Source organism: Sturnus vulgaris, unplaced genomic scaffold (genome assembly GCF_052056855.1).
Source record: "Sturnus vulgaris isolate bStuVul1 unplaced genomic scaffold, bStuVul1.hap1 Scaffold_87, whole genome shotgun sequence".
NCBI lineage: Eukaryota > Metazoa > Chordata > Aves > Passeriformes > Sturnidae > Sturnus > Sturnus vulgaris.
The window spans coordinates 1,966,886-1,982,880 of NW_028276756.1; the positions used below are offsets into that span (position 1 = coordinate 1,966,886).

The 15,995-nt window shown below is 51.8% G+C and overlaps 1 protein-coding gene across 1 annotated transcript; it reads right to left on the reverse strand.

Annotated features, from left to right (window-relative positions):
• Window positions 1–14,712: 14,712 nt before the first annotated feature.
• On the reverse strand, window positions 14,713–15,753 carry LOC148217295 (olfactory receptor 14J1-like). Its single transcript, XM_088158736.1, has one exon. The coding sequence runs from the start codon at window positions 15,751–15,753 to the stop codon at window positions 14,821–14,823; it is 933 nt and encodes a 310-aa protein (XP_088014862.1). The 3' UTR covers window positions 14,713–14,820.
• Between the last annotated feature and the right edge of the window lie 242 nt (window positions 15,754–15,995).

Genomic DNA, 15,995 nt, shown 5'->3' on the forward strand with positions numbered 1-15,995 from the left:
AGCCTCCTGTGCCTACAGACAGCAGCAGCAGCACCTTGGCTTGCAGCATCTCAGTTTGTGTGAACTGCCCTTAAGGCCCTGCTGGCAGGGAGATGGCCCTGGGCAGTGCCCTGTGCTGGGAGGGGTGTGCAGGGCAGAGCTGAGCCCCCAGGGCTGGACTGGGCTCTGGCAGCACTGGCAGGGACAAGGCTTGGTTAGAGAGAAACAGCTCCCAGTAGGCAGAACTGCAGGCAGCAGAGAGCCAGACCAACATTTGGTATGCCTCTCTCTCTTGATCAGAACAGGGCAAAAAAGAGTTTAGGGAAAAGTGTTTTGAAATTTGAGCCTTCAAAAAGGCTATTTTTATTTTCCAGCACATTTGAAGTGCGATCACCTTGAGTTAGAGGCAGGTATTATAAGCAAAGGGCAGCTGTATGGGATCAGGTCAGATTGCACTGTGTCAAATGTAGCCTTGTTTTCCCTCTGGGCTCCTCAGCATTCATACTGAGAAAAATGCTGACAATGAGGCAGTAACTCAGCAGCAGAAACTCAAATTCAAAAATAAAAGTTTTTAGTGAAGTTCCCCCACAGGAAGAGAAGCAGTTTTGAGAGGATTCCTATCTGAATTGTACAGGATTGTCTCAAGGAAATGTCTCCCAGCTTATCAATGTGTTCTTTTAACAGCCCACAATGTGAGTGAGGAAATGTCCAACAGCAGCTCCATCAGCCACTTCCTCCTGCTGCCATTGGCAGACACGTGGCAGCTGCAGCTCCTGCACTTCTGCCTCTTCCTGGCCATCTCCCTGGCTGCCCTCCTGGCCAACGGCCTCATCATCAGCGCCGTAGCCTGCGGCCACCACCTGCACACCCCCATGTTCTTCTTCCTGCTCAACCTGGCCCTCAGCGACCTGGGCTTCATCTGCACCACTGTCCCCAAAGCCATGCACAATTCCCTCTGGGACACCAGACACATCTCCTATGATGGATGTGCTGCACAGGTGTTTTTCTTTCTGTTCTTCATCTCAGCAGAGTTTTATCTCCTGACCATCATGTGCTACGACCGCTACGTGTCCATCTGCAAACCCCTGCACTACGGGACCCTCTTGGGAGGCAGAGCTTGTGCCTACATGGCAGCAGCTGCCTGGGCCAGTGCCTTTCTCACTGCTCTCATGCACACAGCCAATACATTTTCCCTGCCCCTGTGCCATGGCAATGCCCTGGGCCAGTTCTTCTGTGAAATCCCACACATCCTCAAGCTCTCCTGTTCACACTCATACCTCAGGAAATTTGCAGTTTCTGCATTCACTAGCTCCTTAGCAGTTATCTGTTTTGTGTTCATGGTTTTCTCCTATGTGCAGATCTTCAGGGCTGTGCTGAGGATCCCCTCTGAGCAGAGAAGGCACAAAGCCTTTTCCACCTGCCTCCCTCACCTGGCTGTGCTCTCCCTGTTTCTCAGCACTGCAGTGTTTGCCTACCTGAAGCCCCCCTCCAGCTCCTCCCCATCCCTGGATCTGGCAGTGTCAGTTCTGTACTCAGTGGTGACTCCAGCTCTGAATCCCCTCATCTACAGCCTGAGGAACCAGGAGCTCAAGGCTGCAGTGTGGAGAATGATGACTGGATGGTTTAACAAAGAGTAAACTCCTTGCCAATTTCTACAAATCACTTGCAATAAAGTCATCTTCGACAGAACTTGTTTGGTTTGGTGGGTGAATTTTTCTTTTCTGTCACTTGCCTTAGTATTTTATTATATTCCACAAAGAAATGTCATTTTTTGTGCATTATTCCATTTTATTTCTTCCCATGTTTTTTGTAGACCCACATAATGTCACTAAGGGGCTGCCATCTCAGTGACTTTAAATGAATTGAAGGATCTCTCTCCCAGCAGAGTTTTCTCCAGGGATGCCCCTTTTGTTCCCTTCATTGGAGCTGCAGAAGCAATGCCTGTGTGCAGAGCTGGGGCAGATGAGTGCTGGCACAGCAGCTGTGCCAAGCAGCAGCAGTAGCACCCAGCAGCAGCAGTAGCACTTGGTTTTGCCAGTGCTGCTCCCGTGCCACTGCCCCGCTGCCCTCCTGGCCCTCGTGTTGCTGCAGGGCCTGAGTGCTTTCGGGGCCGGGCACAGCCCTGGGGGTGGAAGTGCCGGGGCTGCAGCAGGGACAGGCCATGGGCACTGCTGGGGCAGCGCTGAAGCCTCAGGCCAGGGTCTGGGGGCTCCAGGCTCCTTGGCCAGGCTCTCTCCACAACCCTTGGCCAGCCCAATGCTGAGCAGAGAAAAGCCCCGGGAGCAGCCCCAGGCTGGCCGTGGGCAGGCTGGGGGCAAACAGCATGGCTGGTGCTCTGCAAGCTTCCTGCAAAGGGGACACCCTGGCAAGGAGCAGCAGAGCAGGGGCTGATCCATCCCCACTGCACTGGACACCCCAGGGCAGCGTCCCAGAGCATCCTCATGCACCTGCCAACAACATCCCCCCTCTGCAGCCCTGGCCTCTCCCCCAGCTCACACAGGAGCCGCATCCTTGCAGGCACACACGGCAGCACTGGCTCAGGAGCCCCTGTTTGCATTGCACACAGCAGGCTCAGCACCCCCATGGTGCTGCTGTGGGGACATGGAGCTGAGTGAGCACAAATGCCATCAGCCCCTGGGGCCAGTAAGGGCTGGGGGATGGCAGGGAAACCACTTGGGTTTGTTGTGGCCTCTGAAGTCAGCCAGAAAGTTTGTTCCCATCAGCTGTGAGTTTCCTGTCCCACTGCAAATATTGTTGCACAGAGCCATGGCTGAATGGCAGCCATCCCCAAACTGTCCTGAGCATTTCCTTGGACTCACCTTTGCTTTCTTTCTTCTTTCCTGCTCTACTTTTCTTCCTATTGTCCATCCCCATCCTCTCCCCTGCAAACAGCCATCCCTGTTTGCCCATTCCTCTCTGGCCCCACTCCCCATTTCAGTTCCTCAGTTGGCACCATGGGAACATCCCTTTGGGAGCAGGATCATCCTCCAAGTGCTTCAGGAATTGTCTGCAGGGTCCTGCAGTGCCTCGTGCTGCTCCCTTGCCAGAGGCACCACAGGCCAGGGGGGCACATCTGGGCTGCTGTGTCTGGGTGTGGGGCTCCCTGTTGTGGGCAATGAGGAGGGGCTGGAGAGGCTCTGCAGGACTGACAGGATGGGCTTTGGGGCTGTGTGGAGAAGCTGAGGGACCTGGACTGCTGGAGCTTGTGAAGAGGAGACCCAGGGCTCATCCTGCAACTGCTCCAGGGGTGGTTTCAGAGAATCACAGAATCAGCCAGGCAGGAAAAGACCTTGGAGATCATCAAGTCCAACTTTTTGTTTGATACCATCTTGTCCCTCTGAGGCTCCTCTTCTCCAGGATAAACAACCCCAGCTCCCTGAGCTGCTCCTGCCAGTACTTGTGTTCCAGACCTGTCACCAGCCTTGTTGCCCTTCTCTGGACTTGCTCCAGCCCCACCACGTTCTTCTTAAATTGGGGTCCCAGAACTGGACATGGCACTCGAGGTGCAGCCTCAGCAGTGCCAAACACAGGGGAAGACTCACTGCCCTGCTCCTGCTGGCCACTCCATTTTTGATCCATAAAAGTCTCAGGGGTTGGATGAGGGAAGAGGTGGGGAGGAAATGGGGACAAAGTGTCAATGATTGTCATCCATCAAAGGTCTTGATTTTCATATCTGTTCAGACTGCATTAGAAGGTGCTGTGGTTCAATATCAATTGGACATTGCTGATATCAATCTATACACATGAAAAAAAAAACGAGATACCAGTTCTCCCTGTGTTGTTTTCAATAGAGTATATACACTTGGAATACACTTCTGAAATCTTTGTAATTAACCACAGAAGAATTTAAAACTTCAATTATTCCCAGGGGCTTATCTTGTTTGGGTTTTTTTGAACAAATATTTATGAGTTTTTCTCATGGAATTACTGAAGTGGGGAGCTCAAAAAAAAAGCAGCCTCTGGAGGGGTAAAATTCATCAGCAACCTCCAAGTGTGTGAGGATCCATCCTCATCAGAGCAGAAATGAACAGAAATGGGCACAGCTTTCTTGCTGCCCCAGCTCTGGGATGGGTCCTGGGCCTGGAGCAGGAGCAGCTCTGGAGGGCCCCAAGGCAGGGGCTGTCGTGCTGGCCTGGGCAGATGGGATGGCAGGAGGGGCTGCAGAGCTCTCAGGAGCTCAGGGAGAGGGGAGCAGGGCACCCAGGGAGCCTCCTTTTGCCTTGGCCAAGCACCTTCCCCCATGGCTGGGGCTGAGTCCTCTCTGAGCTGCAGCTGCTGCTGTGCCCTTGGCAGGGACTGAGGCTGTGGGGCTGTGGGTCCACTTCTTCTTTGACTTGGGTTGCTCAAGCTTCCTTCTAGGGGATGTGTTGCACCACAGCCTTGCCTAGGAAAGAAATTCCTTTCTCTTGGTACTATGTCTGGGCCTCCTGATGTCTTGACAATTGATCCTTTGTTCCTATTGATTCCATTGCAGCACAGTGGTCTCCTTAGTTCCATCAGGCCCAGCTTTGTCACAATTGAACCTGTCTTCCATGAGATTCCAGTCCATCACAATCCTCTTGGCTTCCATAAGGCCCTGCTGGGTCACAGTGGAGCCTTTGTGCCATGTGTTTACATTGTGTCACAAAGGTCTCCAGTATTCCATGAGGCCTCACTGCAAAATAATTGACACTTGAATCCATGAGTTTTCATTCCATCACAGTGGTCTCTTGCATTTCATGAGGCCTCGTTGTCACTAGGGAACCTTTGTTCCAGATTTTTCCATTGTGTCACAACAGTCTCCAGAGCTCTATGGAGCCGCAACATGAAACAGTGGACATTTGCTTCCATGTGATTCCACGGTGTCACAATGGTCTCCTGGCTTCTATGAGTCCCTGCTGTGTTTACAATTGACACCTGATTCCCCAAGATTCCATGATGTCACTGTGCTCTCCTGTGTTTCATGAGGCTGTGCTGTGTCACAATGGACACTTGCTTCCTCCAAGGCTGGAGATGTCCCAGTGGCACTGGGTTTCCATCAGGCCACGCTTTGTCACAATGGGGCCTTGGTTCCATGAGAATCGATTGCAACACAATGGTCTACTTGGTGCCATGAGGATGTTCTTTGTCACAGTGGAGCCTTGCTTGCACGAGCCTTGGCAATGTCCCAGTGGGTTCCATCAGGCCCTGCCATGTCACAATGGACACCTGCTTCCATGAGATTCCATTGTTTCACAGTGCTCTCCTAGATCCCATGAATCCTTGTTCTGCCACCATAGGGTCTTTTTTCTCCTACGCCTGGCAAGATTTCCATGGCCCTTGTGTTCTATGTGGCCCCTCTCTATGAGAATTGACCCTTGGTTCCATTGCATCACAACGCTCCCTATGTTTCCATGACCTGCCCTGTGTCCCAATGGACGCTGGATTCCACAAGAGCTGGCAGTGTCCCTGTGGCACCTGTCTCCTATTCAGTCCACTTTGTCAAAATAAAGCCTTGGTTCCATGAGATTCCACTATGTTACACTGTTCTCCTTATTTTCCTGAGCATCCGATGTGTTCACAACTGACCCTTGGTTCCTTGAGATTCTACTGCCTCCTTGGTTTCATAAAGCCCACATTTGTCACAACAGTTCCAGGATATTCAATTGCATCACAATGGTCTCCACCCCTCTATAAGGCTGCACTGTGAAACAGTGGACACTTGGTTCCATGAGATTCCTTTGGGTAACAATGTTCTCCTGTGTTCCATTAGGCCTGGCTCTGTCACAATGGACACTTGCTTGCATGAGCCTTGGAAATGTCCCATTGGCACCTGGGTTCCATCAGGCCCTGCTGTCTTGAAAATTTACCTGTTGTTCCAGAACATTCCATTGCCTCACAATGGTCTCCTTGGTTCCATGAGGCCCCTCTGTGTCACAATGCAGACTTGGTTTCTTGAGTTTCCTTGTGTCACAATGGTTTCCTGTGCTCCATTATGCTCCATTAGTGTCACACTGGACACTTGGTTCCATGAGCAGTGGCAGTGTCCCAGTGGCACCTGTGTTCCATGACACCCTGCTGTGCTAAAACTTCCAGTTTGTTCCATGAGATTCCATGGAGTCACAATGGTCACTTGGGTTCCATGAGGCCTTGCTGTTCTGACAATTGACACTTGGCTCCACCAGATTCCATTGCCCCACAATATTCTCCTGGGTTCCAAGAGGCCCCATTTTTTGTGACTTGATCTGTCTCAATGGACTTTAGGTTCCATGAGGTTCATTGGTGTCACCGTGGTCTCCTTGGTTCCAGGAGCCATCACAATGTCACAACAGACCCTTGGTTCCATGAGGTTCCTGCAGCAGGACTTCCCCTATGGCCCAGCAGAGCTCATCTCTTCTGTCCATCAGCTGGGGCCATCACTCAGGGCATCTTCCCCCTCTCAGGAATTGCTGAGATAACTGTGATAGGTTGACTTAGGAAGAAGAAACTCAGAAGAGATTCTTCCTAAGGGAATTTCCTCTGTGGGGGTTGGGATACCTGCAACAGCCAATTAGAGGGGGTTGGTTCGCTCTGTGAGCACACATTTTGAGGGGGGTGGTCCAGAACTGACCCTCTTTGTCTTCCGGCGGCTGAGCAGGTAACACCAACCCGAGCTTCCCTCTCCCCCATGCGGGGGGGGGGAGGCTCGGGAGGCCGCTTGGGCCCCGTTTGCCAACGAGGGGGACCCGATGGCCGGGGGGAGGAAAAGTTGTGTGATAAGACCTTCACGGCTTCCTCCTTCACGGGCCTGCGGCTCTGGCGTGGGGGGAGGCCGACTCTTGCTGCTGCCGGCCGGGCCGGGCCTGCCCGGATGGCCATGAGCAGTGTGGGGCTGCAGCCCAGCCCCAGAAAGGCTGAGTGACACCTCAGCCACCCCCCAGCACAGTCTGAGCCTGGCCCAAATTTTGTACTTGTGTTAAACTTTAACTCTTTAGTGTGCAGATAAGGTTTGCAAAGCCTCCAGCCTTTCCTTTGAATATGAAAGGGAATAAGAAGATTTCTGAAGTCAGTGATGTAAGAGCTAAGTTTTTAAGATGGAAGGAGAATGAGAAGATGCTGAAATGGCTGAAAATCTTTTTGTGAAATTGTAGGAATGAACTGGTGTACTCAATATTCCTATAAACCATGGAAAGAGACATGGGGGGATGGAAATGTTCCATTTAATAGGTGATTTGACTAAGAGCACCTGTGTTGAGAATTTCTGTCCTGAGAAAAGAAGGGGATTTTGGTTTTTTGAAGATGAAGCCTGAGCAGAGAGAAAGGAGACAGAGAGAATCTTTGCAGTTGAACATTTCATTCTTAAAAGTAATACCCCATGAGACAGACATGGCCCACATCTACAGCTTTGGGGCGGCTGTAGAGTTGGGAGGAGCGTCACGGTTGCAGGTTCCCGGGCGGATGCAAATCGTGAAAAATAAAACCACAAGAGAACTGTCTTTTTCCTTCTTGTGGGAAAAATCCCTACAACTTCAACAAGAAGAAGCTTCTCTCTCCAAGAGTGAACTGAGAAAGACTAAATTGGGCACTGACCGAAGTATTTGTTATATGTTTGTTTTGTTGTTATGAAGATTGGGAGAGGGAGGGAAGGAGTGATCTAAAGAAATCTTATTCTGAATTTTTTTTTTTTCTTCTCCTTTTGTTTGTGTAGTTAATAAATTTTCTTTTATACTCTCTCAAGTTTTAGGCCTGCCTTGCTCTTTTGCTCCTGGTTCTGTCTCACAACAAGAAAAATAAGTTTATTCAAATTGGCAACTCAAACTCAAGACATTAATTTGGTGCATTAGCCGGGAAAGTCAAAATTAAACTAAGACAATAACCCAGGCCCCACATCTGTCCTGTCCTGAGTTCTCTCTGGTGCCAGGGAGGTGGAATTCCCAGCTGACCATGAACATCTGGCCTTGCGAGCAGCCTGAAGGGAGATGAGCCTTGAATTTCTGAGTGACACACACTTCACTTTACAAACTAGAAAAGCTACACAGAACTTTCACCAAGCAGAAATCTTCTGCATAGTCCCTGCAAACAGTTAGGGCTTCTCTCCCAAGTCTGGATGCATCTTTGTGGTTCCTTTTCTGGGAGCTGAGTGAAAGGGCTCCATGTGTACTCCCTCATCAGTTTGGTGCTAAGTTACATTGACTCCTGATCTCTGCTATTCCTTCACTAGCTGTAATATAGGGAACTTTATTGTGCACGGTGTTTGTATCTACCTGGGCTTCTTCTGTTTATCCTGTGCAGTAAGTATTCCAGTTAAAGTGTCTTGTCTGTTAATCTTGAGACCATTCAGTAAATAATTTATTTTATAATAGACCTAATCAGCCATTCTCTTGTGAGCAAAAGCAATTTGGTGTGCAGGTCGCCTGAAACAGAATTACTGCCAGAAACCTGAGCATAAGGCAGGACTTGTCTAAGCTTTCACTCCATTCAAAATATATTTCAATTAAAGACAAAAAGAGAGAATATATTTTTTTCTTATTTTTATTTTCTTTTTTATACACTGATATCAGCAATCTCCAGTTGATATTGATCCCCAGCCCCTCCTAATGCAGTCTGACCAGAGATGAAAATCAAGACCCTTTATGGCTGACAATCAATCACACTCTGTCCCTACCCCCACCCCACCATTTCCCCCATCCAAGCCCTGGCACTCAGAGCAGCCTTGTGCAAATCTGAGCTCCCTCCCCTCCAGGCTGTGCCTGCAGCTTTCAGCTCCTTGGCACCAACTCCCACCTGCTTTCCTTGGAGAAGGAGCTGCCTGAGACACAGAGGGATGTTCATTCCTTGTCAGCAAACAAACCAAAGGCAGGCACAGCTCCATAAAAAACAGAAATCCAGGCCAAGGAGTTCTGGGCAATGGAGTCACATGCAGGGGTGTCCCCAGGGCTCAGGATTGGGGCCAGGGCAGTGAAATCTCTTTCTTGCTGATGTGGACGAGGCCATGGAGGGCACCCTGAGTCAGTGTCCAGGTGAGGCCAAGCTGGGTGGGAGTGTGGCTGTGCTGCAGGGCAGGAAGCTCTGCAGAGGGATCTGGACAGGCTGGAGCCATGGGCCCAGGACAATTGGATGAGGTTCAGCAAGGCCAAGGGCTGGCTCCTGCCCTGGGCTCACAACCACCCCAAATCCCTGGCTCTGCCCTGCCCCTGATCCCCACAGCCTGTCCTGTTTCCTTCATCCCTGCATTGCCAGGGACTCTGTGGGACAAGGGAGCTCTGCTGTGGGGATGAAGGGAGGTGCAAGTGCCAGCACTGCAGTGGGAACCACAACTCATCAGGTTTGTGTCCTTTGGGGGTCAGCAACTGGTGAGACTCAGAGGCACAGAAGGTTTCTCTTCTTGGCCAACATAAAAAAAAATTACCAATGATAAAATTCAATAAACTTCAAAATTCTTTCCTCAGCTCTGTGCAATGTCAAAGCAGTATCTGATGTATTCACCATGAACAAGGTATTTTCATACAGGAACAGTTTTAGACACAGACATTAGAAAGGGTGATTCTGTGATAGATGTAGACACAATTAAGATGTTGACTAATGTGGAATGACCAGAGAACAATGGGAGGAGGAAATCTGGGAGCAATGGCAAGGCCATAGGACCAGCTGGTCTAGGGAAGAGATGTCCTTAGACATGGCCATTTAAACAGGAGAGGTGGAAACACCCAAATGAAGAGGGACATGAAATAATAGACAGTATATTGATAACACAGGTACAAATGAAGATCAGTATTTCTTGTCCTGCCATCAGTACACATCCAGGAAATTTCTCTTCTCTTCTGGTGGGAAATTTTGACATTTCTTAAAGTACTCAAATGCCCCAGCTAATGAGATGTGCTCGTGCACCTTGCAAGCTGCAGGTCCCTTACAGCCCCAGAGGGCTCCTGTCCCAGAAACATCTGCTCCAGCCCATTCCAAAATTGGGAGCAGCATCGTCCCAGGATCATCAGGGAGCTGAGATTGGAAGGGACCTCATCAAGTCTGCAGCCAAACCTGTCAGAAACTGGGTCAGACCAAGTGGTTCAAGCTTTGATTTGGTGTGGGTTGGAAAATCCCAAAGGCCAGGGATGGGGCAGCATCTCAGAACCTGTCTGAGCCCATGGGAACAAAGGTTCCACATGTCCTGTCTGATCTGCCCTCATTCCCCTTCCACCCATTGACTTTTGTCCCCTCCAGCCCTCCCAGTGCAGAGCCTGGCTCTGTGTTCTCCATCAGCTCCTGGCTGGCACTGCCAGGCTGGCATGAGGAGCCCCTCAGCCTTCCCTGCTCCAGGCTGGACAAGCCCAGCTCCCTCAGCCTCTCCTCACAGCCAAAGGGCTCCAGCCCCACCTTGGAGGCCCTTCCCTCACCCTGCTCCAGCTCACAGACATCTTTCCTGCCCTGGGCAACCCAAACCAGGCCCCAGTGACCTGGATAATCCACGGCCTTGATGTCCTGGTCACACAGCCCTGGCCCCTTGTCCCCGTGTCAGGCTCTGGGGTTGATTTGTGGAACATCCTTGGGGGAGGCTGTGGCTCCAGGTGGAGCAGGGGGATCCCGGGGGACAGGGGACCCTGCTGGGCATGAACAGCATTGGACTTGTCTGGGGAAACTGTGAGGGGGGCTGGGACAGAGTGACCAACCCAGTGACCTCACACAGCCCCTCCTGTGATGTCACAAAGCAGCCCAGTGATGTCACAGCCTGCTCTGTGATGTCATTGTCTGCTCTATGCCATAGCTGCTCAGTGACCTTACATAGCCCACTCTGTGATGTCGTAGCCCACTCTGTGACCTCATGTTACCAGATGATAAATTGCCCACACAAGTGAGCTAACACAATCCTTAATCTCCAGAACCCTTGGCCTCTGGAAACTGCACAATGCCTGTTGTATAAGAAGGGGAACTGGAAGTTTGTAGCTGTCGGGGCTTTGGGGTTTGGGCCCTGAGCTGCCACAACGTGCCCGGATAAGATGTCCCACAAGGAACAGCCTTTCCTGGTGTCTCAGGCAGATTTCAGCCACGAGGTAGGAGGATGCAAGCAATGCCTGGAGTCCAGGCCTTCAGCCCATGTTGTGATTTGAGCCTTGCTTCCAAAGTACCTTTGGCCAGTAGAGGAAGGAGACCGAGGAAGCTGCAGGGAGATTCCACAGACACTTTATTTCTTCCACAAAGGGGTCCCAGACAGCAATTAAATGGACAAGGTAGTAACGGGGGCTTTTGTAGGGTCAGGGTGTCTTGAAAACAGACCAATTATTTAGGGGATTGTAAAACGGACCAACTACTTAGGGATTTTAGAGAAAAGGGACCAATTGCTAAGGGGATTGAAAATGGACCAATTATATCACAGGGAGATAAAGTGAGGTTTGCAAAGGGGGGAAATATTTCCAGTATTAGTCATTCTAAGTAAGCAATTTCTTATCTAAGGGATAGCTTTGCAAGGAGGCTCTGTTAGGGTTTCTGCTCCTTCCACAGAAGTTCACCAGTTTCAATGTCCTGCCAACTTAGCCAGACCAACTGGAACATTGGGGTCCACGACCACCAGGGACCACCACAGAGACCCCCAGGACAGAAGAACCCATGGGTAAAGAGGTGTTGGGAGTTGGTTTTTCCTTCCCTCTCTGCCTGTGGATTTTTTCCCACTGATATGCTAAGGATCACTGATGGCTAGGTCCTTGAGACTTAGAGATGGGGGAGGGAGAGACTCCCTGGTTTCTTTAGGAGTTTCTCTTGGAGGGCAGGGGTGGAGGGGGGGGAACAGTGCGAGATGAGAAGAGGGTAAAGGAGGGTGGGGGGCTGTTGCTGGCACTCGCTTGCTTTGGCTATTGGAGGAGGAAGGCCACTGGAAAACCTCACCCTGCCATCCCAATGCCAGGAGCTGCCTCTTCTGGTGTTGGACCCCACACCCCTGCTAGGACGCTCTCCTGCTTCAGTTTGCTATCTTCAAGCATCCTGTTGGGGCACTGGGACCAATACTGCTCCAAGGATTCGTGAGCACAGCCTCTCCTCCACCCTTCCCATCTGGGACACGGCCACCATCACCCCAGTGCCCCTGCAACTGTGCAGGATCTGCCCCTGTCCACCAGGAACCTGCCAGAGCTCACTGCCAACTGGGAGGGTAACTGCACCAGAGGGGAAAAGTCCCCACAGCCAAGAGAACTGTTACTGGGTTCCTGTTCTGTTTGTTGTTAATTTCATAGTTGTTGTTTTATTTTGTCTTGCTATATATATATTAGTAAAGAACTGTTATTCCTATCTCCATATCTTTGCCTGACAGCCCCTTCATTTGAAAATGATACTAATTCAGAGGGAGGGATTTACTTTCTCCATTTCAAGGGAAGGCCCTGCTTTCCCTAGTAGACAGCTGTCTTTCAAACCAGGACAGGGTGGTCAGTGGGAGGTGATCAGTGGCTGTGGTCAGTGGCAGTGTGGGCATTGGTGTCTGGGCAGTGGGTGTGGTCAGTGAAGCGGTGGTAAGTTGGTGTGGTCAGTGGCATGTGATCAGTCAGGGTACGGCCAGTTGGGTGCTCAGTCACTTTGTTCAGTTGAGTGGTCAGTGGATTGTGGTCAGGAGTGGGCAGTGGGTGTGGTCAGTGGGAGAATTCAGTGGGTTGTGGTCCGTGGGTGTGGTCAGTTGTGATATGATCAGTTGTGATATAATCAGCAATGGTCAGTTGTGTGGTCACTTGGTGTGGTCAGTGGGTGGGGCATTGGGTGTGGTCAGTGGGGTATGGTCAGTGGGGTGTGGTCAGTGGGTGTGGCCATATCGAGTGGTCAGTGGGTTTGATCAGTGGGTGTGGTCACTTGGGTGGTCAGTTGGATGTGGCCAGTGGGGTGTGGGCATTGGTGTCTTCACAGTGGGTGTGGTCACTGGCTGTGGTGAGTGGGTGTGGTCAGGTAATGTCAGGTGGCTAGTCAGTGGGAAGGTGTCAGTGGGAAGGTGTCAGTGGGAAGGTGTCAATGGAAGTGGTCAGGTGGTCATTGGGGTGTAGTCAGTGGGTGTGGTCAGTGGGTGTGGTCAGTGGGTGTGGTCAATGGGTGTGGTAAGTGAATGTGGTTGATGCAGGTGGTCAGTGGGGGTGTGGTGAGGGTTTGTGGTCAGTGGATGGGGTCAGTTGGGTTTTAACTGGAGTGTGGTCAGTGGTTGTAGTCAGAGATTGTGGTCATTGGGGAATGGCCAATTGGTGAGGTTAGTGAGGGTGGTCAGTGCATGTGGTCATTGGGGTGGTCAGTGCATGGGTCAGACTTGATGATCTCCAAGGTCTTTTCCAGCCTGGCTGATTCTGTGATTCTCTGAAACCAGCCCTGGAGCAGTTGCAGGATGAGCCCTGGGTCTCCTCTTCACAAGGTCCAGCAGCCCAGGTCCCTCAGCTTCTCCACACAGCCCCAAAGCCCATCCTGTCAGTCCTGCAGAGCCTCTCCAGCCCCTCCTCATTGCCCACAATAGGGAGCCCCACACCCAGACACAGCAGCCCAGATGTGCCCCCCTGGCCTGTGGTGCCTCTGGCAAGGGAGCAGCACGAGGCACTGCAGGACCCTGCAGACAATTCCTGAAGCACTTGTAGGATGATCCTGCACCCCAAGGGATGTTCCCATGGTGCCAGCTCAGGAACAGAAATCGGGAGATGGGCCAGAGAGGAAAGGGCAATGAGGAATGGGCTGTTAGCAGGGGAGGGGACAAGGGTGGTGAAGAGGAAGAAATCTGGATCAGGAAAGAGTAAAGAAAGCAAAGCTGAAGGAATAGAAATGCTCAGGGCAGTTTGGGAGTGGCTGCCAGGTAGCCCTGGCTCTGAGAAACAACATCTGCAGTGGGACAGGAAACTCACAGCTGATGGGAACAAACTTTCTGGCTGACTTCAGAGGCCACGACAAAGCTGAGTGGTTTCCCTGCCATCCCCCAGCCCGTGCTGGCCCCAGGGGCTGATGGCATTTGTGCTCACTCAGCTCCATGTCCCCACAGCAGCACCATGGGGGTGCTGAGCCTGCTGTGTGCAATGCAAACAGGGGCTCCTGAGCCAGTGCTGCCGTGTGTGTGCCTGCAAGGATGTGGCTCCTGTGTGAGCTGGGGGAGAGGCCAGGGCTGCAGAGGGGGGATGTTGTTGGCAGGTGCATGAGGACGCTCTGGGACGCTGCCCTGGGGTGTCCAGCACAGTGGGGATGGATCAGCCCCTGCTCTGCTGCTCCTTGCCAGGGTGTCCCCCTTGCAGGGAGCTTGCAGAGCACCAGCCATGCTGTTTGCCCCCAGCCTGCCCACGGCCAGCCTGGGGCTGCTCCCGGGGCTTTTCTGTGCTCAGCATTGGGCTGGCCAAGTGTTGTGGAGAGAGCCTCACCAAGGAGCCTGGAGCCCCCAGGCCCTAGCCTGAGGCGTCAGTGCTGCCCCAGCAGTGCCCATGGCCTGTCCCTGCTGCAGCCCCGGCACTGCCACCCCCAGGGCTGTGCCCGGCCCCGAGAGCACTCAGGCCCTGCAGCAACATGAGGGCCAGGAGGGCAGCGGGGCAGTGGCACGGGAGCAGCACTGGCAACACCAAGTGCTGCTGCTGCTGCTGGGCACAGCTGCTGTGCCAGCACTGATCTGCCCCAGCTCTGCACACAGACATTGCTGCTGCAGCTCCAGAGAAGGGAACAAAAGGGGCATCTCTGGAGAAAACTTTGCTGGGAGATCCTTTAGTTCATATATAGCCTCCAAGAGTGCAGCTCCTCATTGACAGAATCTGTGGCCAATGGGAAGGGTGAGAGAAACAAAATGAGAAATAACACGAGCATAGGCTTATCTTTGTGGACAATATAGAAAAACTAAAACAAAGGAAAAAGATTCCCACAACTAACAAAACAAGAACTATCAAAAATGGCTATTATTTATGTGATTTTCATTATTTTTCTGGAAGTTTAATGTCCTTGAAACCCTCCAGTCATCAGTCTCCACATTGCAGCCTTGAGCTCCTGGTTCCTCAGGCTGTAGATGAGGGGATTCAGGGCTGGAGGCACCACTGAGTACAGAACTGACATTGCCAGATCCAGGGATGGGGAGGAGATGGAGGGGGGCTTCAGGTTAGCAAACATGCCAGTGCTGACAAACAGGGAGAGCACAGCCAGGTGAGGGAGGCAGGTGGAAAAGGCTTTGTGCCTTCCCTGCTCAGAGGGGATCCTCAGCACAGCCCTGAAGATCTGCACATAGGAGAAAACAATGAACACAAAACAGCCAAAAGCTAAACAGGCACTAACAGCAAGGAGCCCAAGTTCCCTGAGATTTGAGTGTGAGCAGGAGAGTTTGAGGACCTGTGGGATTTCACAGAAGAACTGGCCCAGGGCATTGCCCTGGCACAGGGGCAGGGAAAATGTATTGGCTGTGTGCAGCAGAGCATTGAGAAAGCCACTGGCCCAGGCAGCTGCTGCCATGTGGGCACAAGCTCTGCTGCCCAGGAGGGTCCCGTAGTGCAGGGGTTTGCAGATGGACACGTAGCGGTCGTAGCACATGATGGTCAGGAGGGCAAGCTCTGACCCAATGAAGAAGACAAGCATGAAGACCTGAGCAGTGCATCCTTTATAGGAGATGTGTCTGGTGTTCCAGAGGGAATTGTGCATGGCTTTGGGGACAGTGGTGCAGATGGAGCCCAGGTCAGTGAGGGCCAGGTTGAGCAGGAAGAAGAACATGGGGGTGTGCAGGTGGTGGCCGCAGGCTACGGCGCTGATGATGAGGCCGTTGGCCAGGAGGGCAGCCAGGGAGATGGCCAGGAAGAGGCAGAAGTGCAGGAGCTGCAGCTGCCGCGTGTCTGCCAATGGCAGCAGGAGGAAGTGGCTGATGGGGCTGCTGTTGGACATTTCATCATTCAAGGTATCGTGGACTGTTGAAAAAAAAATGGACAAGCTAGGACAGATTCCTTCTAGTCAATCATGTGCAATTAATTTTGGAAACCTCTCAAAGCTACTACTCTTCCTGTGGGGGAACTTCCGTAAAATTTCATTTTTGAGATCGTACTTTTGCTGCTGATTTGTTACTGCCTTATCTTCAGCAGTGCTCTCAGTCTGAACACTGAGGAGCCCAGAGGGAAGACAGGGCTTTC